This window comes from Pezoporus flaviventris, unplaced genomic scaffold (genome assembly GCF_033815535.1).
Source record: "Pezoporus flaviventris isolate CSIRO_AGI_PZ_B2104156 unplaced genomic scaffold, CSIRO_AGI_Pfla_v1 ptg000005l, whole genome shotgun sequence".
Lineage (NCBI taxonomy): Eukaryota > Metazoa > Chordata > Aves > Psittaciformes > Psittacidae > Pezoporus > Pezoporus flaviventris.
The window spans coordinates 528580-554776 of record NW_026892553.1 but is presented as its reverse complement, the minus strand read 5'-3'; the positions used below and the strand labels follow the sequence as shown (position 1 = coordinate 554776).

General features: G+C 54.2%; 2 protein-coding genes across 2 annotated transcripts in view; one reads left to right on the top strand and one right to left on the bottom strand.

The window, feature by feature from the left end:
• TSC22D3 (TSC22 domain family member 3) overlaps positions 1 to 26197 on the top strand; it is a 233990-nt gene that overhangs the window by 125895 nt on the left and 81898 nt on the right. The window lies entirely within an intron of this gene.
• The window catches only part of MID2 (midline 2), a 63646-nt gene that overhangs the window by 8299 nt on the left and 29150 nt on the right, over positions 1 to 26197 (bottom strand). Inside the window, exons 3-4 of the mRNA XM_061445595.1 lie at positions 5601 to 5696; positions 1759 to 1866 (exon numbers count right to left, since the gene is read on the bottom strand). Of these exons, the coding sequence (XP_061301579.1) occupies positions 1759 to 1866; positions 5601 to 5696 (204 nt within the window). The remainder of the gene's footprint in view (positions 1 to 1758; positions 1867 to 5600; positions 5697 to 26197) is intronic.

Here is a 26197-nt window from a genome sequence, read left to right as displayed (position 1 = left end):
AGCAGAATGCGCTAAGACTGAGGGCAGAAGCTGCAGGTGCTGTGGCCAGGGGCCAGTGTTACTGGGCTGGGCTGTGACACCAGCACCTGCAGAGCCCTGAGCACCGGATCTGTGCTGCGCGTGAAGAGTGCTCTTCAGACCAGCTGCCTCCTCCTCCCGCATCCTCCATCCTCCTCCCTTCCCTGGCCACTTTTCGCAGCACCACGTGCCACTGTGATCAGACCGCTCCACGCATCCATCGGGCTGTTTGTCAGGAAAATCCACACAGAACAATGGAAAACCAAGCGCCAGCTCAGCGGGAAGGTAGCGTTTCTGGAGCTGCAGCTGGAGAGCTTCAAACCAGCCGCAGTGGCCAGAGCTTCCTCCTGTCTCCTATGTTCGGAGCTTTTTAAGCTCCGCGGTGTTTGTGGCTGGGGCTCCTCACTACTCAGAGGTATCAAGAGTGATGGGGAAGGTGCCTGGCCTCCCTCAGCACAGGGACTGCAGCCGGGCACCGCAGTGCTGCAGACCCACACTTTAACATCCCCAGCCCGATTTCACCAGCAAAAAGGCTTGTTCCAGCTTCCAGGTGTCTGAAGTTACCTGGTGTCATGGTTTATCTTTGGAAGTCAGACCCAGTCCTGTCCCCAGTACACCCAGTACCACCATTCCCATGTCCATTCCCCACTGGTCTAGTGCTGAGTTTGCAGCTACATGGGCACAAGCTTGCTGCTCTGACCCTGGCTATAAGCAGCCGAGCATTGTTCTCCAGGTGGGTTTGGGCACTCATCAGGGCCTCTCCTCCACCCAGCTTCCAGTTTGTAGGAAAACATCTTTGAGCCTTCCAGCTCCCTGCCAAGCATGGCTGAAACTGGACAACGTGGCCAGAACACAGTAAGGGGCGAGGTGGGAAATGAGAGGCAGACAGACAGATGGACCAGCAGAAGGCACCGTTACATAAAATATGCTCCTGAGGTGGCTGGGATAAAAGCAGCATAACCAAGCTTCCACCCCAGCCGAGGGGTCCAAGCATCGTGCTGCTCTTGCACTCACAGCACAACCTACTCCCAGACCTTCACTGGTGTATGTGGGGTGATGCTACTCCCCAGCTCAGCTGTCAGCAAGTGATGGACACAGAGCTGGACGCTGATGAACCTCTGAGCTCAGCAGGAAAGGCAAAGGGCTCGTGCACACTCACTGTGAACTCAGAACTACAGAACTGTCCCTCTGTCCTGTCCCTCCAGTCTCTGCCCATCGCATGGAAACCACTGGGAAAAGCCAGAATCACTGGAGGAGGGGTCCAAACACACACCTCCCCCCAAGAAAGGGGTGAGAAGTGCTGCAATGCAGAGCATGTGCCTCTCCCTCACCTGCAATGCAGGGCTCGGGTGGCCCTTCAGCATTAATTCCACTGTATCCTATTAGCACTGCAGAGTTAGAAAAGCGCTGAGGAAACGTCTGGCCTGATCCAAGCACTGCATCCACTTGTCACGTTCATCAATGTGCCCTCCATCCTCTGGCGATGCCAAGCACATGCCTTGTCCTGGCAGGGGAACCCTGCGGACAGCAGGAGAGGACACCAGGACCCACGCCCCATCTGTGGGGCAGGGAGATGAAGCTGTGCTCACACCAACAGCTGCCTAGAGCAGATCAGCTCCTTCATGCCAAGGCAATAAGCCACTGTCAGCATCTCTGTGTGTGTGCTGCTGGGACATCCCAGCCCCACGGGCACAAGAGGGGACCCTGGAACCATGGTTCAAGCTCTCCAGCTCTCCTTACCTTCGTCTCCTTGATCTTGACAGCGATGACCTGCTTGCGCTGGCGGATGATCTCCATGAGCTCGTCACACTCCTCCATCAGCTTGGCCTCATGCATGGCTGTGTTAACCTAGCCAGGGCAGCAAAAGCACACATGCTTTTAGGAGGCACATGCTCATCCCTGAGCCCAGGAGCGCCGCGGCTCCCCCAGCTCAGACCAGGGGACATGCAATAGGTATCCTCCATGCTCGCCCGCATCCAGCTGGAGGAAGGAAGAAGGCTGGAGAAGGGGGTGAGTCCCTCCTCGCTGCACAACCAGGGTCAGTGTTGGGTGGTGGGGCTGCACTGGGTGCTCATGGGGCACAGGCTCCTCCACAGGTACTGCCCCTGCCGGGGGCACTGGCTGCAGGAGCCAGGCTCAGCCCCAGTCATGGCTCCATTGCTTCCCAACAAAGCCTGTGCACCACCGGCCAGCACCAGAGGCTCAGGAATCTCCCTGTCTCCCTGCATGTTTTGGTGTGCTCAGCACAGCACAGGCAGAGGTTTCAGGCCTCTGCCTCCGGGACAGACCAGCATCCCTGGGGGGATACACTTGACAGAAGGGGCTCAAGCCCTGTCACTCAAACCCACCAGTGCACTAGAGGACAAGGACAGGCTGTCTTCATTCCATACCCTCGGAGCTGTGTGAAGCAGTGGGGAATCTGAAGGCAGCCCAGAGTTAAACACATTCTGTACAAGAGCTTTTTTTAAACCTGGCCAGCAGCTTATGCAACTCCGAAGTGGGAGACAGCCGATGGGCTGCGAGGACAGCTCCAGCAGGAAAACAGAGCAGGATCTGCCCCATCTGCTGTGGAGGGGGGACAAGATCAGGGGCTGGAGCCTGCAGCAATCTGTGCTGCCTTGCAACCCGGCTGTCACAGGGGATGCTGGCAGCACACTCGCCCCTGCGTGCGGCAGAGGTGGCATCACCAAACCCTCCCAGAGCACAGATCAGGGCTGTGTCTGCAGCCCCAGTGTTTGCTGTTGCCACTGGGAGGGAGACCTGGGTGCAAAGATCCCAGAGGAGAAGTGTCGGGGGGGGATCACTCACCAGGCTGAGACCCCAGGCCCCTGCTTCCATTAACCCCAAAGCTGAAAACCCACCCAGGGCCAGGGCTCTGCAGCTCAGCCACCACCCATGCTCTGGGAGGCTGATGGCAGATGGGGGCACAGAGCCCACCACAGCCCTTCCTCAGCTGCCTCCTCTCCACAAAGGAGCATCCGAGGCCACGGTCCCAGCCCCACAGTGCTGGCAGAGCATGGAGCAGGGATTTCAGGCCAGCATGGCTCAGCCTAACACTGCCCAAAGCACTTTTCATTAGGATGAACCAGTTCCCATAGCAGGTAAATGCTGCATTTGAGGTGAATTCTCAGCAGGTGCTATGGCTGTAGGAAAGCCTCTTAGACATACAGAGTGGGGGAAAAAATATTTCACTCTTCTCAAAGCATGTGTGGGAATGTGCTAGGGACAATACACCCCTACAGCAAAAAGCAATGGTAAAACTCAAACCTGAAGACGGGCATTGCAGCTCGCGGAGGGCTGAGGAGCATTCCTGCAGCCTGAGGTGGGAGTCAGCACACATAAACCTCCTCCTCCTCACCCAGGCAGTGGGAACCCAGCTCCAAGATGGAGAAGGGAACCCCAGCCCACCCCAAAGCTATTCACAGGGTGCAGGGGACATGCACCAGGCCAGCTCCATGCAGCACAGTGTGAGGGCAGCAACTTCTACCCCCGTGACAGTACATCAGGGTGCCGAAGTAACCACCCTGGTGCTTTGGGCTCCTCGCAGGGCTGCTACCTGCTCTCTATGGTCCTCATTTCCATCACAGGATGTGCTCCCTTTGCCCTCTCTCCCCAGAAGCCCCATGCACCATCCCCAAGGGGTCACTCCTCGCAGGCTCCATGTATGGGGACTCCCGTGACACCCTTCTCCAGGGGCTGGCCTCCCTCCTCTGCACCTCAGGGTGCCGGTGTCACAGTCCTTTGGACATCGTGTAGGACTTATACTGGACATGGGCAGGGTACTGGGATCGCACATGTCTGCTTATGCACAGCATCCCCAGATAGCTCCAAAGCACAATCCCCGCGACACAGCCTCCAAGGGAAGTGTGGAGGGACAGAGATATTTTCTACTTCACACTTCAGTGTGCTCTCTGAAGGGCAGGGCTGCATATTTAGTAAGGCTGAGAAATGAATTTCAACCGTTATTTTAAGCAGAGTGACTGACAAAGCTGAAAACTCCAAAACTATGTAGGAAATGGCAGCCTGGGGGCCTGAAACTTCCAGAATTAGAAAGAAACACCAAATAGCTTTCCGTTCATCACAGGTTAGTCCAGAAGATGCTAGAGCTGGATCCAGAGGAGGAGGTTTGGAAGGACATCCACATGCATCCCTGCTCCAACCCCATTGGGGTCACAGAGTCAAAGCATGACCTTTAAGAGCAGTGAGGGCTGCTGATGGTCACCAGGGCTATGGAGGGACATTCTGGCTCCCTCTCTGCCTGCCGGACACCCGCTTGCTCTCTGTGGACCACAGTCCCCCTAGACCCGCTGGGAGGAGGCAGCCGATGCTTCGCCAGCAGTGCCGGGTCAGGAAGCTCTGTTCTTCATCCTTCATGAAGGTGCCGGGTCAAGGAACCGCTGCTTAATTTATCAACCAGAAAACACCAACAGCCCATTAAAACAACCCTGCTTGTGACAGCCTCTCTCGTGTTCCACTTCAGCAGAGCTGCAAATTAATTTGCCATTAATTGGTACATGCGCTTTGAAACAGCAGCGAGGTGTGAAGCATCTTCCTCCTCTCGAGTGCTTTCCAAGCAGAGCATCACTTCTGAACTCCCGGAGCTGGGGCCGCAGCCAAGACTCGGCATCAGGCTGTGGCACGATGCAAACAAGAGATGCCTGACTGCACACCAGGAACACAGAGCGCTTACAGATCAAGTGGTGAAAGCAGCAAGGTCAGCAGAGCCCCTCTCCTCAGCAGGATTACGGGTGATCTCCTCTCTTCTGCTAGTGCTTGCTGTAATCCCCTCTACAAAGCCTTCCTCCTCACTGCCTGTTTAAGCTTGAGCGTTGCTATTCTGCTGCGGAATGCTGGGCTCAGGCAGGAGAGATTGTAACCGCTGCCTGGCAGCAGGGAGGAGGCCGAGTGCATGTTTGGGAAGAGGATAGGAAGTAGGAACTCTGGCTGCTGCAAACAGGCAGAAAGTCTGGGACCAGCCTTGTCTTGCAAGGGGAAGCTGCGGGGGATGGAAACAATGTCCCTGCCTGAGCCAGGGCACTGGGGACAAGTCAGTCTGCCCACACTGCCACACGAGGAGCCTGACCCCGAACACAGACTGAGTTAGAGACGAGGAAAACAGCTTTAACAGTGAGGTTCAGCAAGGAACAGTGCTGCACTGGCCCCACACCAGCCTGTGGGGAGGGTCTGGGGTGGGACAGCCCAGAAAGTACATGGGAGGTGTGTGAAAATTACAGCCACTGCCCCGTGATGCAGAAGTGGGGTTATAGCCTGGGAACAGCCAAACCCACCCTTTTCCCTCCCCTCAGAGCACTGGAAGTGACCAGCCTGGGGGCTGGTGCCTCTTCCCAGTGGCTCCCAGTCACACCTCCCTCTCCTTCAGACCATGCAGACCCCTGGAAGCATCCCCACATCCTCCGTCAGCCTCCTGTCGCACTTTGGCATCAGTGACGCTTCCCACCATGCTCACCTCCATCCCCAGGGCAGCCCCTGAGAAAGGACGCAGGAGCAATGCCGCGTACCTGCCATTCCCACTGGTGCAGCTTCCCCATCACACCCCCCAGCCTCTGACCGCTCTCACCAACCTCCACTTGCTGGCAGATCTGTATGAGCTTGGCCATCTGGTTCTCCAGTTCGCTGTTGCGCTTCACCAGGTTGGTGAGATTCGTCTCCAGTGTTTGCTGCAAGAACCGGGAGAGGAGGAAGAGAAAAAGCAAAGAGGTCAGCAGAGACAGGACCCCCTGACCAGTGCCCCAGCCACAACCATTTCCCGCTCCATGTGCCCCCTGAGGGAGCCACAACTGGAATAACTCTGGAATAACAGCTCGGGTGTCCTGGCAGCTCCTGGTGAGCTGTGCGAGCGTTCGGCACTGCGGTGGCCCTGGGGAGGTGACAGTGGGGTGTCTGCCCTTTGCTGCTCCTTTGGGGCTGTTGGAGGAGCCAGGGCTGTGCTCTTTCCTGCAGCAAAACCGAGCATCTCCTGTGCTCCCTGGAAAACTTTATGGCAAGCTAGAATAACACCAGGAGTATCTTCAGTATCTCAAAAATGTTCTTAAACCACTCGCTTCTGCTGAACCCTCTGACAATGGGGGGAGACCAAACACGCTGCTCCCCAGGTTCCTGCCCGGGAGGAAGCCAGCACGGCTGTTTCCATCATCCACAGATCTCATCCTGCTTCCTTACTGTATTGCTCATGGTAAGGAAGTGGGACAAGATCCTAATGAACCACGGGAGAGGCATCTCTCTCCTCTTCAAACCATCCCTGCCAGAGCGATGCAGGGATGGGCAGAGGGAGCAATGCAGCAGCTCTGGATGGCGCCAGGACAGCTCCCGCCAGACCTCACTTCAGGCTGCTGTGCTCCTGGAGCAGAACAGGAGAAAGGGCCTGTTGGTGAAGCTGTTGGTATCTGCAGACGCGCAGTGGACCGGTGTTCTTCTGGATATCAATAATTTAAGTGACAACACATTTCCATTAAAATATATGGTTCCACTAAGAGGAAATGCCTTATAACAAGCACTCGGTACCTGTTGCAGCGCTTGTTGGGAAAATGATATCCTATTAATATTTTAAATGTCAGGGCTAGAAAAGTATCCCTGCGGTGCTTCCTTCATCTTTGGCTGGAAACTGCCGTGTGAGGCATTCACCACGGCTGCAGCAGACCCAGCACCACAGTTAATTTGGGGGCTAGTTAGCCAAGAGAACTTGGATCACAGTCCTGGAGCACGGGCAAAGCACTCATTCCTGAAAAACCACCGGCTCCCAAAATAGCCTGGGCTCGTTTGCAGCGTTGCAGATTGCAGCCAGCGGCGGGTGAGGCAGCATGCAGGAGCAGGCTGGAAAACGGAGTAAAACCTCAGGTGCCTTCATTAAGAGGAAGTGCTTTGCGAGACAGCGCGGTGTTGATAATGAAGCAGCAGCTGCGGGAGGCTCCTGCCACCCTCTCCCTACAGCTCAGTATCACCAAACACAGCCTGACGCAGGCCCCGAACACCTCACTTGCTGATCACCCCCTCAGCCCTCCCCACTGCACTGAAGGTGCAGCTCTGAAACAGCAGCAAATCTGCTTCCATGTTCCGGGACTGCTGTGCAGGGGGCATGAACTCGAGATGCGTGTTTTGAAGCGCACAAGCCCAGCACACACCTGCAGCATCCCACACCTGCCAGGGACAGCATCACTCCTCCCTGTCCTTCAGCACCCACAGGCTGCCCCTGAGCACCCATCCTCCAGCGAGTGGTGCTGAGGCAGGGGCCGATCCATGCTAGTGACATCTCCAGTACCAAACCCCTCCCTGGCTGCACCTCTGGCTGTGTGCCTCTGTGAACCTCTGTGCCACACATGAACACACAGATGGAACCATTTCTTTCGGTTTGACTTGCTAAAACAACTGAAATGCAACAGAAGCTTTGATTACAGCAGCTGGGTTTTCTGTAGGTACATATAAATTACCACAGTTATAGGGGTTGTTTCTTAATTGCATTATAACATGTTCATAATTTCCTCACATTCTGGCCTGAAGTACAGACAAGCCGACTGCTGTACCATTGGGAAGAGAAGAGAGAAAAAGAGAGGAAAAGGAAACTCCACCGTGTCCTTGAGCAGAAGGCATTGGTGCTCAGTGAGATGAAGCGATGGAAACCCTTCACCACGGAAGGCAGGACCAGGGATGGAGACTGCATGGACACAAGAGTCCCCATGGGAAGCAGCTGAGCCCTGCCTAGGATGAGGCGCTTCCCATGCAGCTCCCAACTCCCCCTTCAGGACCCATCCCTCCACAGCATCTCAGGCAGCTCAGGGGCTGCACCCCATTTACCTGCTGGTGACTGGATGAACAAAAAGTCAGGGCCCAGCTAAATGAGCACAGCACCGATGGGCAAGTGCTGAGCTTCACGTTCTATTTAGTCATGTGTATGAGGTGCCACAACTCGATTTTCCTTTTCCTCCAAATACCAAACAAGCAGCTGAACCAAAGGTAGATTTTCTGTCTGAAGCCAGCACCTCTCCTTCACCAGAGGGAACTCCTAGGAGTGGGACAGGAGAACCTGGAGTGCCCTGGGGAAAGCCTTGCCATGGGAGCGCACAGGTCATTGGTTGTGTGAGGACCTGCTGCTGCTGCTGCTGCTCTGGGCTGATGCTCACTCACACCCTGACAGGTGAGAGGGCTTGGAAGGGTCTCGTGTGACTCTGCCCTGTTACACAACCAGCTTTCCACTTTCATCTTCATGTGAAGGCTGCCAAAACTGAGCATTTACTTTCCGTGATTTATTTAGGGCTTTTTCCACCGCCCTTGTTCGTTTGTAACTGCTTTCAATAGAGGATGCGAGTCCCTGCCCAGCTCCCGCTGTGTACCACAAACACAAGCCACATGTGTGTCCATAACCCCGTGTACAGGCGCACATGCACACAAGTCAAACCAGCTGTGAAATGCAGAGCAGCAGGACAATGTGTCCCTGCGTGCCCACCGTCACACACCAGCTCACCACAAGGAGCAGGGGAGGGAAGGGCAGCCACTGGCGGGACGGCAGAGGATGCACACCAAGCCTCATGGGCAACAACACAAGACCCAGGGTGCCATCCCTCCTGTGCCAGCCGTGCTGCACACACCCCACCTTCCCCCAGAGGGGAGACCTTCCATCTGCTCCCCAGGCCACAGGGCATTGCCTGGGTACAGAGGGACAGGACTGGGATGTCCCAGGATGCTCCTGCCCCAATCTCAAGCCCTTGTTCCTTTCAGAAAGGCTGCCAAGGGGCTTCTCTTACCAAGCTCCTCCTGAATGAGAACTGGGGGGCAGCCAGGCCACCCCTGCTCCCTGTCACTAGCCCGTGGCCATGAACGACAAGCCCTGAGTAACCCTCCCTGCAGCAACATGGGACTGAGAATGATTGTTCATCCTCCTCAGGAAATTCCTCTCCTTCCGCGGCTTCAGACAAGCTGGGGTTTTTGGCAGGAAGGGCTGAAGGAGGGAACCAAACCCGCATCGCTTGCAGGGAGCTCCAGCAGCCTGTTGGGTTTACACATGACCAGGAGCCACCTGGAAAATCCTGTAGCAGAGTGAAGGGGCACTTGAAGAGGACACGTCACATCCTCGCTCAACACCCACTCCACACCTCCCAGGAAAGCACATCCCGCGGCCACTGCGTTGCGGAGAAGCCGGGAAACAGGCACCTCTTCCAAGGCAAAACACCCCTGCTCCTGCTCATGCTTCCCAACCTCCTGGCAAACCCTCATGGTGCTTCTCCGTCTGGCTCCACTTCCCTCCCTCCCTTCCCCAGTGCTTCTCCGTGCTGGTGAGGCATGAGGCACCGACCATGGGCCCTCCCTGCTGACAGTGGAACACTGGTTCCCCAGGATCACAGCTCCCGGGGCAGGAAGCTGCTGGACAAGAGAGCTGAAACACTGACATGACCCAGGGTATTGCACCACAAAGGTCTGAAGGCTCCAAAACACCTCCTAGACCTTTCCCTGAGGTGCAGCAGCTTTGCCAGGGCCCTTCTCATTGCATCACTCCACCTACACACCTTCACAAAGCCCACCATGTTCCTCCTCAAGCAGCTCCTGCTGGAGCTTCGCTCCGTCCCCTTGTGTACCATGGGGACACACCTGAGACACATCCTCAACCACGGCTGAGATTCCAACATCCACCAAGCCACATGGATGCCCCCAGAGTCAGACATCTCAAGGTACACCGGGTTTCTCAACTGAGAAAACAAGAGGGAAACCAGTCGTGGGTACCACTCGCTGCCACTCAGCAGGAGCAGCCCTGGGCTGCACTTGCTTCCTCCCAGTACCTCGCTCCTTGTTCTCCAGAACCTGACAACATGTTTCTGCTCCTGCAGGCAGGGAACCTGAGGAGAGGGGTGGAGAGCACACGCTGATTCTCCTGTAAATCAGAGCTGTCCCGCACACAGCTCAAAGGGGGAGGAAAATTAAACGCAGTAGTTTAATGCTGTCATTTCTCCAATGCTGCTGATTACTTGCAGACTCTGTCTGAAGCATCGTTTTGGCAGGTTTTGCTGTCTGGCTGCTCGCGTGCATCTCAAGGACCTACACCTCCCTTCTTTGCTCTTTGGGTCCCCGTGCCATTCACAGAAACAAGGGCTCTGCTTCAGTAAACATTCCTTCAGGCAGAGATGCTGCAAAAGCCCCAGCACCTGCAAGTCCTTGGTATGAGTGGTGCTCCTTGCTGAAGTCAGCAGGGGAAGGGCTCACTGGTGATGGATAACCTCTTGCTGCTGGAGCTTGTCCACACCACAGCATATCCCAGGGAACGAGCTGTTCCCTGGCAAGCCGCATTGATCCATTCTCCTCGGTAAAATAAGAAGGATGGGAATGAGGCAGCTGACACCCCTCCCTGCCACGGGGCAGTCGGCCCTTCTCCTAAGTCATCATACGGCGCAAGGGCTCCAGGTGTGAGACCGTAGTGCAGAGGGGAGAATCCCCCAAAGCACAGCATGGGCAGCCTGTGCCTTGTGGGAGCCTTGTCCTGGAAGCTGGAGGAGAAACCAGGAGCTGCCCGCAGGCAGCTCAGCTTGCACGCTCCATCTCTGAACGTCAGGATGGTCCATGGAATGCTACCATTCTGGAGGGCTGGCCACAGCCAAGACGGTTCCTTTCTGGCCACCCCAGCTCAGCACTGTGACAGTCCTCCAACACACTAACAGTTACAAATACACCAAGAAATTAGAACAGGTTATTGTTGATACCGAAAAGCTTTCATTTCCAAGTCAGCTACGACAAGAAAAACACCCAGGGACCAGGCTGGACACAGAGCCCGGGGCAGGACCAAAGCACTGTAGTGCCCATCACTTGGAGGATATCAGCGCTGCCAGCACAACCCGGCCGTCCACACCTCTCATCCCTATCCCCGGTGCCAGCTGCTTCCCTCTTTAGCCAGCTGCTTCCCTCTTTAGCCAGCTGCTTCCCTCCCCTTTAGCTTCCAGCCTAAACCACCTGAGCTGCAAAAGGCAGCTACCGAGGTGCTGCAGCACGTCCCCTAACAAACCCCCCTGCACAGACACAGACCAGACACACAGCTCATTGAGGTCCTTCGTAGTTTCATCCTTTCATCTTCCCAAAGCAGTTCCCCTCCTCCTGGATGGCGTCAGGGTTCCTGCAGCAGTGTTGGAAAGCGTTTAAATATTTTATGAAGCTCATCCTGGCTGTGACAAGCCCGTTTTCATTCCTGAAGCCATCTAACCATTACCTGCTTGTTTGAGCTGCCCTACTTCAGCACTCTGAGTCTCCCCTCCCTGCTTCAGGCTGCCGGCTTCTCAGCTTAAAAGAATGTGATTTTCAGACATCTTATTAAACTTGCTACATTTGCTGTAAGAATTCCCAGACTATGATGAGTCCTGGGCTTATCTGTGTACCTTCCACTGCTTTTATTTATTCCTTTAACAAGACAGAGCAGGAGGAGCAGATCTCCCCTGCTCCAAGCAATGCCTTTGTCCAGGAATTTCCCTCTCGTGAGCAATTTCTGGTTCTTCCAAACCAGTTCCAGGTCTAGAGGTCATTTTCTGATGCGCTGCTCTAGGTACCTCCAGCAGCTCTGCTGTCCCCACGGGAATCAAGCATCACCTGCATCCCTGCATCCCTGAGCAGCCCCATCAGTCACAATAAGAAGCCATTAATAATGATTCTGTTTTATCAACAGGGGGTAACGGGTTAAACAGGGGGCGTTTAGATTGGATATAAGGAGGAAATTCTTTCCTTTTAGGGTGGTGAGGCCCTGGAATGGGTTGCCCAGGGAGGTTGTGAATGCTCCATCCCTGGCAGTGTTCAAGGCCAGGTTGGACGAGGCCTTGGGTGATATGGTTTAGTGTGAGGTGTCCCTGCCCATGGCAGGGGGGTTGGAACTTGATGATCTTAAGGTCTTTTCCAACCCTAACTATTCTTTGATTCTATGATCCTGCCATGGTTACAAACCACCAAAACAGAGGAGACAGGACAAAATCAGAAAGACACTACAGATGCCAGCCTTCAGCCCTCATTCTTCGTCATTCAGTCCTTCTGGGTTCTGAGCTCCCTTTGAGGAGCTAAGCAAACTGTGCCTCAGATGCAGCTCTCTCTCCACTGATGAGAAGGGACATCGGGTAGATTGGCTCAGGTGCACCTCCAGCAGGTGCGACCCCAGGCTGGGAAGAGCAAACTAACCCAAAACTATCCAAAACTGTTTAAGGTCATTTAAAACAGTTTAAGGTCATTTCAAAGCTCTTCCTCCTTAACAAGTCACAGAAAAACACCCCTCAAAGGATGGGAACCTTCAAAACCAAGTGATTTACTACATGCCTTCTCCGTCCCAGCTCTCCCTGACCTCAAGGCGCTGACGCAGCCACAGCATGTGTCCACCTCCTTCCCTGAAAACCCACTTCATTCATCCAGAAAAGCAACAGCCTGATGACTTTCTGTGAACGCTCTTTGGAGGATGCAAGGAACAAGCCCTTCACTTCTCATTGATGCTGCTGCAGGTCCCTGCACGGGGACGGAGGATTCGTGTGCTGGCAGCAGTGTGGGTTCCTTCCTGAGACACTCGGGGCTTTAAAGACATCCAAGGAGAACCCACCTTGGTTGCAGGGAGAGACCCACCCAACACCCGGGTCAAGGTCAGGCAGAGTTATGGACACAACCCTTGGAAGGCAGAGACTCCAGCAGGCAAGTAACAAACCACAGCCTGGAATGTGGATTAACAACCTCGGGCATGAAGGAAGGTTTAGGAACCAGAACACAGTGAGCATCTGGACAAACCAGAGGACAAAGATAACGACAACGCAGCGCCATAACAATCATACCACAAGGAAACATGGCCTGCAAAGCTGAGCTACAGCTGAAGGAGGACCGTGAGACATGAAACAGGAGCGGGATTGCAGCTAGCAGTGCCCCACTACCATTGGCTTTGAAACCAAAAGTGAACAAAACTCCTTTCAAAGTATAAAAGAGGGAAATGGCAGCTTCACTCCCATAAACATGTATATCCTAGCGGAAGAACCGACTGGTGGAACAGAAGCCATGTCCTTTGAAGGATTTTCAGGAGTACATGTTAGGCAAAGACGAAGAACAATGTACGAGTTGCCCTTGGAAGCTGTCCTGAAAAGGAAGGGAAGGTGAGAAGAGACCCATTCCAATGATCATGAGTCTGCATGGGTCCACTAATGGCAGTGCAATTATGTTAACTGCTTGCTGCAGATAATGGTATGGCTGTGGAGAGCCCTTCAGAATACTCCTAGGGGTATGTGAGGCTCTCAGGCAGAGATGGGATTTCCAGGGAAAGAAGCCTGACAAATCCTGCTCTCAGGTGCAGGTGGAGCATTGCAATAGCAGGAGTCTGTCACTGATAACGTCTGGGATCAATTATTAAAGGAAGAAAAGGACAAACTAACCAAAAGAGCATCAACAAACAGATCCCTGAACCATCTGGGTTCTACCAGAGGGGCTGAGCATTTTGTGGGCCATTTCCTGAGCCCCTCTGGCTGAAGACACCCGTCTCCCCCCAGTGCCCAGAGCTCTGATTCACAACCAAGAAAGCTTCATTAGCCAGAGCTTTCTTGCATTTACCCTCCAGCAGCTGGAGAGTGCAGTGACATGGGAGGAAGCATTATCAAGATACTGATCTCATTTCCCAACTGGCTGACAAACAGTGCAGGCCTGAGATCCCTTCCTCAGTCGGGTTGCAGTAAGTCAGGTTATAAACCTACTGTGGACTGCATCAGCCCTTGTCAGCGTTTTAAACTCAACCAACAGCTGAAGGGACTGTGTGATGGATCCCAAGGAGCTACAGAATCACCCCTTAGGCCATTGGCAGCACACGGCTTGAGACCTGAAAGGTCTTTCAGGTTAATGGTATCAACCGAAGAGCTCAAGAGCCCAACCTGAGGCTGCATGGAGGGGACCTGGAATTTGACACTTCATTGACGCATGTTTAAGTGCAACCTGGTATCTGCACTGAACAAATACTTGAGCTTTTGCTGCAGAAACAGATGAAATTCTCACTCCACAGAAAGTTAAGGGAAGTGCTTGGGAGAAATTCATGGAGATGAGACATTCCCTGGCAACATCAGATTGCCATCCAGCAATAAGGAAGATGCTTTGTGACCTTCACCAGACAAAAAACCCATTATCAAAATCCACCGATTATTTCATTCCACTCCTATCACACCTCCCAGACCAAAGCAGCAAAACTCAAGCAAACAGCAATGACGCTGCAGGAGGGTCCCTGTGCCACCCTTCCCTGCCTGCCTGCTCTGCACAGCAGTGTTTAGATTCAGCTGTTACGAAACTGGCTGTGAAATGCATCAAATGCATTAGAAGGAGAATTCACGCCTAAACACCGGGGAGATATGTTCTGAATTACAAATACCAAATTAGCCTGAAAGCGAAGAGAAAGCTCCTGCATTTCCATTCACTGCAGAAAACATACTGAATTCTGCAGAGATCAGAAGAATCCAGCATCAGAGGTCGATGACAAATGCCAGGAGAGAAATCAGTTCAAAGCGGCTTGACTCGTGTTACAACCATGACCCGGGGTTCAGTTTTACTGAGCCAAAACACTGCCAAACATGGTTTCAATCTGAAGTATTAATTGGCAATCAGATGCATCAATTCTGTCTGCAAATGGCTTATCCTCCAGCCTGGCTGTTGGTCCCACTGGGCACATGCATGTGCTCCCTCACCCTCCCTGCAGTGGGGGCTCTTATTGTCCTCACCAGCTCTTTTCTCTCCCTTATTTCTGCCCGTCCCTCTGGCCAGGAGCTGACACAGGCAGGTCTGACACGGGCAGAGCAGTGTTGGACACCCGATGGCCTGTGCTTGGGGGCAGAGGTTGCCCTTGGGAGGCAGTGGGATGAGGGGTTAGGAAGAGGACAGTGCCTGGTCCATGAACAAGGATGGGGAGAGCAGCAGGTCACCCCAAGGGGAAGAGCTCAGAGGGAAGCCCAAAGGGAGGAGATGCGGCTTGGCACATCCCAAGTCCCCAGAAACCTCTGCCCGCAGCTAAGCCTCATCCTAGACACTGCAGCTGGAGAAGGGTTATCATACAGCCATGGTGGGGCAGGAGCTGCCTGCTCTGGGGCTGTGACATCCATCTCCCATCCCTCCTCTGGGACACATCCCACCAATGGGACTGGGCTCAGCACCCTCAGGCTTGGCAGACAGAAGCACCAGACCCAGCACGAGGCACAGCAGCATCACCAAAGCTGTGTCAATATTCACTCCCCAGCCCAGAGCTGCTCCTGCCCCTTCCTGCCACCTGCTCCCTCTCTCAGGGTCTCGTGCTGGAGATGGCTGCAAGTGACTGGTAATGAAATACAGAGCTCCTGTTTGGTGCCTTCCCTCTCCCAGCATGCCCTGAAAACCTCAGCTCCCAGTGCTGAGCATCAAACGAGATGATCAAACACTTCAGCAGCTGGGGTTTAATTCCCCATTGCTCCAGCTCCTGCGCACGCTCAGGAACTTGTTTTCCTTCCCTCCATCTCTGCAGTAGAAGCAACGGGAGTTTGTGGCACAGGAGGAGCAGGCTGGGGCCTAAGCAGCAGCGTGAGGGGCTCGGAGATCAATCCTGTATGATCAATCCAGTTTAACACCTTCTCCAGAGCTGGATGGGTGAGCAGCATGGGCAGGCTGGCCCCATGCAGTGATGGATAGAGATGCTCATGGGCTCTGGCTCTCAGCTCATCATCCTGAGGAGGGTGTCTGCTTGCAGGGGAGTGAAGAAAACTCAAGGGTTCCCCAGGAGCCCTCCTGGCATGTGGCTTCCCAAGAGGTGAAGCCACAGGAGACATGCACAAGGCAAGGGAAAGGATCAGCCAGCTTGCAGGGTCTTGCAATGAGCACTGCAGCAACCTCCTGGAAACAAACCTCGATGCTCAGACCACTGTTTTCATCCTGAAATGGATGTAGGGGCACCTGACTCCACAGTTAGATCTGCAAACCCCTGTTTTTGGCATTGGAAGAGGATGATGTTCAAACATGGCAGGGGTGAAACCCCCTGAGGGGAGGCACAGAGGGAGCAAATGGGAACCTCACTGGCTTGAGGTCCACTTACTTTGTTCTCAGAGACAGGATTTTCCAAGGGCTCCCCACCTTCCGAGGGAGAGCCTGAGAGACAAGGGACCCCAAAATGAAGAGTTCACAGGGAAACAGCCCTGCGAAGGCTGCACCACTTCGTGTCATTGTTCTCAAGAGCTTGGCCTGGCGGGACGGTGCCCGGTGGGTATTGCAGTGACTAGGAGCATCACATTATCTTCCACGGCACACAACAAATAACGCTAATGGTGGGGATAATGTCAAGCAGAATTACATTGGATTTTAAACAGCGCTGATAGCACATGTTAAGCAGACATGTAATTAGCACTGTGGTGCCTTGATAATATTAATAACGTAGCTAATTATACCGATATAAATAGCAAGATTAATTGTCACAAAACATCAGCATCAGGTTCTGAAAGACATCCCCAAACTTTGCCTCGTGCTCGGGCACCGGGGCTGTCACAGAGAGCAGCAGAACATTTTGGAGGTCTCATCTACCCCACAATGAGGCGGCTCCTGCTCAGGATGGCAGCAGCTCCCCAGGGCTCCACACAAGGTGTGGAGACTGAACCTCTCCTCTGCAGCTGTCACCTGCCTCCTGGCTGCTGCGTTAGGCCACACGGCTGCAGGAGTGCAGCTCCCACCACCAAGCTGCTCTGGATGGGGACCAGCCCCGTGTGATGCCTCTCCTCTTCCGCCTCTCCTCCCCACTTCTTGCAGAAGAGCAGATTTGTATGGAAAGACTCGGATGAGCTGGAGAGAAGGGGCACTGGTGTAAAGCCCATGGAGCTGCTGTCTAAAATCATCCTCCCACATTCCCTTTGTGTGGGACTTGCCTGCACTGAACAAACTTTCCCACCTCCCTGGCAGCAGCACGTGAAAGCCTCGGGTTTCTTGGAAGCAGAGACAGAGCGCCAGCCAACTGCCCGGGACGGGGCTTATCTTGGCTGATTTGTTGCTTATGTAAAGGCACGGTGAGACTGTGAAAACCAGAGCTGGAGATGCTGAGATAGAGGCACAGCAGTCAGTACAAACTGAGCCTCAGGGTAAATGAACAGACTTCAGCAGGGCTACACTGCAAGAAGAATTTAACCCGTTCTGCAGATGTGAGCACCAGAATCCCACCCCTTCTCCCTTTTTCCTTTGCTGCTGTTTTGCTACCGTAAAAGCAAGCAAGATGCCTAAACCCACCAAAAAGTCACCAAAACCATCACTAAGCAACAGGACAGACGGCACTTTTGGGGTTCCTTCTGCAGCCAGGATCTTAGTGCTGACTGAGAATCCCCTTTTCCCATGCAGTCTTTGGGCTGCCACAGTGGACGGCACTGGAGATGCTCAGGGGACGCTGCATTGCGAAGCTGGTGCACCCCTGGGCAACCCCACGAGCGCCACCCCAGGCTGCAGAACACCTCCCCTTCCGCTTATCCACAGGTCTCGGCACCGGCCCCCCACAAGCTCTGATGTCTGACATCAACAGGCACCAGGGAAAGAATCCGGGCAGGTTTTCCTTCCTGCAGAAACCAGCCCTGGCCCTGGCAAGTCGCCCCCCCAAGCTTGTGCTGCCCGAGGGATGGGGACACGGATGCCCCAGAGCACCTGAAACCAGCGCATTGATCAGGCTGCATATGGAGACCATGCACCCATCCTTGCCTTCAGCCAGCCCCGTGGATCTCCCCACAGATCTCAGGCTGCCCAGAGAAGCTGTGGCTGCCCCATCCCTGGCAGTGTTCAAGGCCAGGTTGGACAGGGCTTGGAGCAGCCTGCTCTAATGGAAGGTGTCCCTGCCTGTGGCAGGGGTTGGAGCTGGATGAGCTTTAAGGTCCCTTCAACACACACCACTGAGTGATTCTATAAACACAGACCCCATGGCAGCCAGCTCACCCTGAGCTCCCACCGCACTCCATGATGTCAAAGGGACTCTGCTGACGTCCCACCCCAAGGGGAAAGGCCAAAACCCACCAAAGACAGACCTTTCAAACGTTCCATCTGGAAAAGGGGGTGAGGAAGGACCGCCAGGGCCTTCAGGCCACAAACAGGGATAACTGGTTGTGCCAAAACCCGCTTCAGCTGCTTTGAGCTTGGCTAGAACTGCACGGGTGAAGCATAGAGCTCCTGACGGCCCTTGTTCCCCCCTTGGGAAAAACCTGTCCGCTTCTGATAATAAGGAAAGGAAATATTCCCTTTCCTTCTCCTCACTTGAAGGGAAAGCCCCAAAATCTCAGCTATTTCCACTGAAAACTCGAGGGATCAGTGCTCCTAGTCAGGGTTGACGCTGGGAGGACCTGCACAGCACCCGGCACCACGTGGGAGCAGAGACCCAAGCACAGGGACCTGGGCAGCAATCTCCAGGCACACCACTTCGGACCTTGTGGAGCCAATGGGGTGGGACAACAGCACCAGGCCCATGGGACACAGCACCGAGTGAGACCAGTCTCTGCAAAGCAGGGGAGCTCATCCATAGAAGAGGCACTCAGATTTATTTTACCTGTAGTCATAACTGGTGCTCACCTCTGCCTTCCTCCAGCCCTGTTCTCCGGTACAACCACATCACTTGCAGAACATGGGAACAAAACCAGCCCAGAACTTGCAGAGCCCGCAGCCCATTTCAGCCTTTACACTGGAAATGCCACCCTGAAGAGCTGTGATTTGGTGAAGTAACTGAAAACACCAGCTCATAGAGGAAAGCAGCAGCATCAGCAACTCACTGAGCAGCACACGCTGATGCAGATTGTTTGCATCCTGGAGAGGGAAGTGCCTTTGTAGGGAGGCAGACACCCCCTGCGTGATGGATGGCTGTAACAGAGCTACCAGCAGCAAGGCAGAGCCTGCAAATACAGCTGCTGAAGTGGTGCAACGCGGGCAAGTGTCAACCAAGGAGCAGGTGAGCATCTGGAATCACCACAGACTGAACCCCTGGGCCTGGACCTGCAGTGGGGCTGACACAACACATCAACACCAAGAGCTTAAACCCTCCCCAAGCACATGGTTTTCCAGCATGGATCGAGCGATGCCTTAAGCAGATGTCTTCTCACTTGGGAGAGCTGCTCAAACACCCGGGGCTGGGAGCTGCTGCAGCACCCATGGGAGCAGGCATTGATGGATATGGGAGCAAGCATCAGCAGGCATGGGAACAAGCATTGATGGATATGGGAATGAACATCAGTAGACACAGGAACAAGCATCAATGGCTATGGGAGCGAGCACCAGCAGGCACGGGAGCAAGCATTGATGGATATGGGGGCGAGCATCAATGGGCACAGGAACGAGCATCAGTCAACATGGGAGCAAGCATCAGTGGGCACAGGAACGAGCATTGATGGATATGAGAGTAAGCATCAGCAGGCATGGCAACAAGCATTGAGGGATGCGGGAGCACCAGTGGACAGCAGCTCCAGGATGAGGAACCAGTGGCTGCCAAGCAGCAGCTTTCAGTCTCGGTGAGTCAGAGCCTGAGGGAGCCACGAGACCAGCTGGAAAATCCCAAAAGCTTCAGAAAACCAACACACAGCTCATGGGCTCTCCTGCACCCCTGGGCTCTCGCTGCCAGTTCTCAGAGTGGGTCTGAGTCAGCTCTGAGCCTCCCTGCGGAGTCTCAGAGTAACACACAAACCAGCCCTGGGAGGCTGCGTCTGACATGGAGCTGAGGCTCTTGCATCCCCTCTGCTTGCCAACGGTGGGCTTCCCAAAACCCCCACGTAACTGGGATAAGCACTTGCACCGGTGGCACCGTCTGCCCCAGCCACGGTCCCACTGGGGACCAGGATGGCCGGAGCTTCACGTGGCTTTGGTGGGAAGCCCAGGAGCAACACAGGGTGCTGCCACAGAGCACCCCAGCTTCCCAGGTCTTGGGCTTCCTCCCAAACCACGATGGGCATGGAGAGGGAGGTCAAGCAAGCCCAGAAGCTCCTGCAGTAACTCCTGGAGGAAGGTTAGAAGCAGACAGAGGACTTGGGAGGACTCTGCGCATGGGAGAAATATGGGGAGCTTGCACATCCAGCAAAATCACAGCCTCACCTCTCCCACCCTTTGCCACTGGAACGGGAGCCCAGGATCCCATCAGATGAAGCCATCAAGGCGCTTGCTGAAGCAGCTCCTGTGTTACCATTGTGAAACCCTGCCCAGACCCGGTCCCTCATCCCCAGCAGCCCCTTCCTGCACATTCACCGATGGGTCAAAAGACCCTTTCAGAATTTAGCAGTGTCAAGGCACAGAAATAAACCCACCGCATTGATCTTCCTGGCAGAGCCCTCCACAAAGAGGGTTACTTGGAAAACCTTTATCTCGTTTTCTTTTCTTTCCCTTATTTTTCTTCCTGGTCCCCTCGTCGTTCTTTGCTAAAGAAGCAGCTAATCTTTGCTAAACGGGAACTTTTTGTTCCCTCTGACACTGCTAATGTATGTGTTGGCAAGCTCGGCTGTGAGCATACATCTTCTGTAAGAGGCCTTGTCATGGGCTCTGAATCCAGCCCAATTAACATTGCATTTCTGTTTTTCCACTGCAGTGGTTTGGAAAGCCGATCCTGAGCACTACATAAGCTCACTAACAGATAATGCTATAGGTTTGAGGGGCCTTCTTGCTTACCCAAGAAGAATTATCCAAGGTTAAATAAAGCTCAGCTGTGGATAATGTGAAAGATAAACTCCCTGGTTGGGCATGACTTGGGTTTAAATTCTTTCCAAGCCATTCCTTTCACTACCCTTTATCCTGCAATGGTTGGATGCTGCCAGGCAGAGTCCCTTGCGGGAGCACGTTGAGCCAGGCTGCGCACAGACCTCTGGATCTGGACATGAAAATGCTGGTCACGGAGGATTCTGATTCATCCCGGCCCTGTCCCATTTTAGACAGAAAAGAAGGACAAGTTTTGCACTGGGAATAGCACCACATCCCTCTGAGCACCATGCCGGCCTGTCACAGCACCAGCCACGTGGAGAGGTCATGGCACGCTGCCGTGCGCTTGCCCTGTCCTCGGCCCCAGCTGTGAGCAGAGGAACTGAGAGAGAAGGTTCCTGTGCTTCCATAAATGAAGCTTCAAAGCAGGTCCAAGCCTTGCATCCCATGGGAATGCTCGGGAGGAGCTTGGTCTGTCACTGCACCGAAAGCTCAGGCTGTGCCCCCCGTTTTGTAACCTTCTGCCGCCGAGCAGTGAGATTGACCTGCTCCCTCCAGCACCAACAACAGAGCAGCCTCTGGGCAGGGGGACTGACCTCCTTCCAACACCAACAACAAAGCTGCTGGGTTTTCTATGCAGGGAAGAAACAGAGCCAAAGAGCCACAGCACCCCTGGGGGAGAAGGAACAGCTACATCCCGACACACCTCCCTTCTCCTCAGCAATACAGGGCTAAGACTTACAGCTTCCTCAGCTCCACGTTCATCGCTGCCAGCAAACTCCTTTGTCCCTTAATTATACACAGAGTCTCCGCATCTCCTTGAGGCAAATTCAGACAGGGAAAGGACCCAGAGGCTGTTTTGAAAGGGCCCATTGCTGATGCAAATGGACTCTGGGACTAAGGACACAGATTCATAAATGCCCAGAAACTGCAGCCCTCCTCCCCGGGACATGTCCTCCATCAGCAGAGATGTTCATCTCCTCCCAGAGCAGCAAAGGCTGGTAAAGAAGAGAAAGATCAGAATGCAGGTGGCTCGAGGCCTGGATCACAACCGCACTGCTCTGGGCAGGATACTGCGCTATGTTTTGAGAAACAAGGGATGTTCACATGGAAAACCCACATTGTCCTGCTGCCAGGCTGGCCAAGCCCCCTGGTGACACACAGCTCTGCATCAAAGCATCCTCCTGCTCCCCTCCAGCTTGGAGGAAAGGGATGGGGGAAAAGCACCCCAGCCTGGCCCATGCCACTGGCATCAAGGGAGGTTGCCGAAAGCCCACTCCTAACCCCATGCTGCCAAGTGCCTTCCAAAGGGGATAGGAGGAAGATGGGTGGGAAAAGGAGTGGTTCCAACATCAGCTTTCAGCCTCCTTTCCCAAGACTTTGGTCCAAAATAAAAGGGGCTTTGTCCACACTGCTGTACTAAAACCATGCAGCTTTCTTTGTGGGGACACCACCGAGCACAGAGGAGCTGCTTTCATCTGTAATATATGAGATGATTTATCCCATGATGTGCTCAATGACAGCAACAACTCACCGGGGGCTGCTGTTACCAGCGGGCTCCAGGACTCATTCAAACCCTGCAGCTAAGGATAAAACATGGAAATGAGAGCTGCAAAGCAGCACGGAGATGAGAGGAAGGCAGTCTCAACATGCCAAAATGGGTCACCTCAACAGCTTGTTGGAAGGACTGGCCCAGGAAGAGATTTGGGCTCCCAAGTGAGAATTGAGCCCGCTGCTCCCCAGGCGTGTGTATCCTCCAGCAAATCCCTCCTGGGAAGCACAGAGATGCTCCAACTGAAATCCCTCTTGGCAAGTGGTACAAATTCAGCATACTGAAACCCCATGCTCAGAGGTGTGACCCAAAAGCATCCTCCACCTTGTGCTGCATCACAGCAGTGATCAACCATCACCCCATACATCAGGACCCACGGGAGAGCTGAGCCAGGAGCAGAAACCACCATTTTTAGTTCCATCACCCACCAGCTCTGCAAAAGCCCACATGTCCGCTTCCCAAACCGGGGGTCTGAGCCCCTGTCTTTGGCCTCCGCCCTCCTTCCCTTTCAAACCTCCAGTCTCAGCCCACTCCCATGGCCGCAGCGGCACCACCGCGCTCATGCATCACCTTCATTAACCCTGCCTGGGTTATATACAAGCCACCCCAGCACCTGTCTGGTCTGAGCCCTGTGCATCCTCACACCTGGACTCGGATCAAAATGAAAGAGGAAAAGGGGAAGATGGATTAAGCTCGAACTCAGTGAGCACTGTGTTTAATTGCTAATGTGGGCTCAGGAGTCTGCTTTCTTCAGAGGGTTTTTTTTGCCAGCCCAGCTGATGTCATCTGCCAGTACCCCGAGAGCAGCAAACAGATTGCAGGAGGATGCTGAGCCTCTCGCTGCACTTGCTGCTAATAATAAATAAATAAATAAATGGGATAGATCAAAGATGTGAAAAAACCTTCTGGTAATTTTCTTTCCCCTCTGTTTCCCAACTGGTCCCTAACATATTTCCTGCTGGGACTGACAAGGAACACTGTCAAACTAAAATCACAGCTTTAAGAATCAAGCAGCATTAGATTAAGTGGAAAGGGATGATGCAGAAGGGTTTGAGCTAATCCCACACAGGACTCCCAATGGAGGCGCACTGCAGCAGCATGGGTGCCCAAGGGCATCCCTGACGAGGACAAGGCCCTGGGACCTGCCTAGGGCTGTGCCACCCTCCTTCAGCTTCCTCCCAACCCTAAACTTTAACATGAAGGTTCCCCAGGTGGACACACAACCCCTGCGCACCCCTTGTGACTGCTGCTGGCTAGGAATGCTCATCAGACACGATGGCCCCATCACTGGAGAGACGCATCCTGCCTGGCCATGCTACAGTGGCACTGTGACTCTGTGCCGCATCCTGACCATGGCAGCTTGGGAGCAGACCCTCCATGTGCAGCGTGGGAGACCTGTCTAAGGAAAGCTAAAAGGTGAAGACTGAGAAATGAATAACCAGTCCTTTGTCACCAACAGAAGCATCAGCCCAAGGGACAGACAACGGGATTCCTACAAGCACTGCTCCGGTCCCAAGCAACCAACGCGCTTTTGCATTAGCAGGGGTCGCACAGGTTCCCTGCAGAGCCCGTGTGCACACCCTGATGGGGAGGATATTCCCAATGGGATGCGCTGCTCCGAGGCCCCAGGAGACCAGGCAGCCAAACCCCGGTCATCATGGCTTGCCAGCATCTCACAGCTCTCAGAGCCTCCACACACAGAGGGGGTGTCTCCAGAGCTGACAGAGTTGTCCCAGGAAAGGTATTTCTTGCAGCAGGTCTTGATCTCACTGAGGGACGTGCCAGCAGCATCAGCGGAGCTTGCGAAGAGGCCACTGCCCAGGGCACAGTTCCAGCGCTGCTCAAGGAGTCAGGAAGTACAAATCCCTTCTCTAGAAGCAGAACCCATGGCCCAGCAACTGCAGCAACAGCAGCTGTGTCTCCTGCCTCTGAAGAGCATCACCTATCACAGTCCCCATGCCAGCAGTGGAGAGCATCCGGTAGGAGAATGCCAAGAATCTCATCACACATTTCCTGCCACCCATCTCTGCCTCTCAGGTGCATAAATAACTTTCTGCATCTCTCCTCACCTTGCACACTCAAAACAAGATCAGCACATTCATGTGCCAGTGTTCCTAAGCTTAGTAGCCCCAGCCCAGGCTCCTTCCCCCACCACACTGAGCACCATTCCATCTCCAGCCTGCCTGAGTGGCTACCAAGGCTCCATATACAAGAAGGCTCTGGTCAAAAGGCATTTCTTCTGGGAGCTGTGTGTGCCTGGGAAGAAATTCAGGCTTAAACTCTCATGGATTTAGTGAGTGATTCCTCTCACAAACTACCAGTATTCCCCAGGCATCACCACAGGGGTCACTGCTCCCCGAGACCCTCACCCAGTTTATGCCTGCAGAGCCATCAGAGAGCATCCAGCTTTAAACCCTTGCATCCAATAAACCCTCAGACCTCCACCCAATGTCAGTAACAAACGGCTCCCCACAGCAGCTGTCAGGAAGGACTCCATCCGGAGCGGTACGGAAGTACCCAGGGTAAGTTGTTTTGAGACAAACCGTCACAAATATGCTTCAGAAAGAGGCTTCCCATTCCATTAGCTGCAGACCCGCTACACTCAAGCCACTGCTCTTGGAAACAGCTCCTTCTCTGCTGTAAGGGAAGACCTTCAGGCAGGACACAACTCCCTCCCTAGGAGGCCACAAAGGGGCTTTTTCCCTTTTTTAAACATTTTACATCGTAGGCTGGGTTTTTGTGGATCTCTCTGCCACAAGCATGAGCTGACTGCCAGGCCACGGAGCTGCTGCGGGTGGATCCATCGGGCCCTTTCACCTCACGACCGGGTTTTTCCAATCACCATAAAAATAAACAAAGCCAAAGAGCACGAGCTGGAAGACAACCCCTGCATGTTTCCCCTTGGATGCCGGATGTCTGCTTCCCAAAAGCCCTTTTGGGAATCAAGGGAGGGATCTGGGTTTACCGCCTTGGTAGATCCTTCATCACACACACTGTTGTGCACATTATTTGTCTGAGCTCAGCCCATAGTCCAGGGGTGCCTACGAGGGCTGGGAGGGGCCGGCAGCTCCCCTGCTCCATCAGCAGCCCCATGGGGACCCAGCTGCTCATCACACTGACTCTGGAAGCTGGAAGGCCCAAACCCCGGCCCCTCACAACCAGATGGGCTTTGGCAGGAGCAGCACCAAGAATCCCCTCCATGCCCAGCGGCCGCTGGCCAAGGCGCAGACGTGTGAGCTTCCTCCATCCACAGGCTTCCCATCCCTGCAGGGCGGGATACTGGCCGTGGAGGATGAGCGGGTTGCTGGGCCAGGCGCTGTTTGGATCAGAGCCCACAGCCGCTCCCAGACAGCTCCTGCGCTCTCAGGCAGCTGCGCTCCAACCAGCTCCAAAAGGGCTGCACTGGGAGGAGGCAGCAGGATGCAGATGGATAATCCCATCGCTTCCACAGGTGGGAAAAGTATTCTGTGAAGGAGCATGCCAGCCACCTGAAGCTCCATCCTGGTCTCGGCTGCTGCGGTCTCTCCCTGCCGGGATCTGTCTCTAGAGCTCATGCAGTGAAGCACTGCTTGCACAAGGGTGATGGGATCATAGCCACGTGGAGCAGCTTGCAGGTGACAGCACCAGAGATCCCCCTCAGGGGCAGGTTCCCACCAAAGCAAAACACATTCCCAAATCAACTGAACAGAAGGGAACCGCAGGAGCAGAAGAGATTCCTGATCTGCACTTTAGAGAGGGAGATAACCAGAAATCTCTGCTTTTCACACCTGAAATTCTTTTGCTCCATGCAGCAAAGACGAGGTCACTGATTTACACCCCAAACCCAGCACATCAGCTCTCCAGCTGGGACATGTCAAGCACCTGAGAGCAGCCCTAACCCTGCTTTGCACAGCTAGAGCCCCATCACAAGAGAAAGGCAGGTCAGGAGAACTATCACCTGTGAGGACAGGGCTCTGCAGATGCTGCAGATATGGCTCCCATGGACCACCCAGCTCCCAGAAA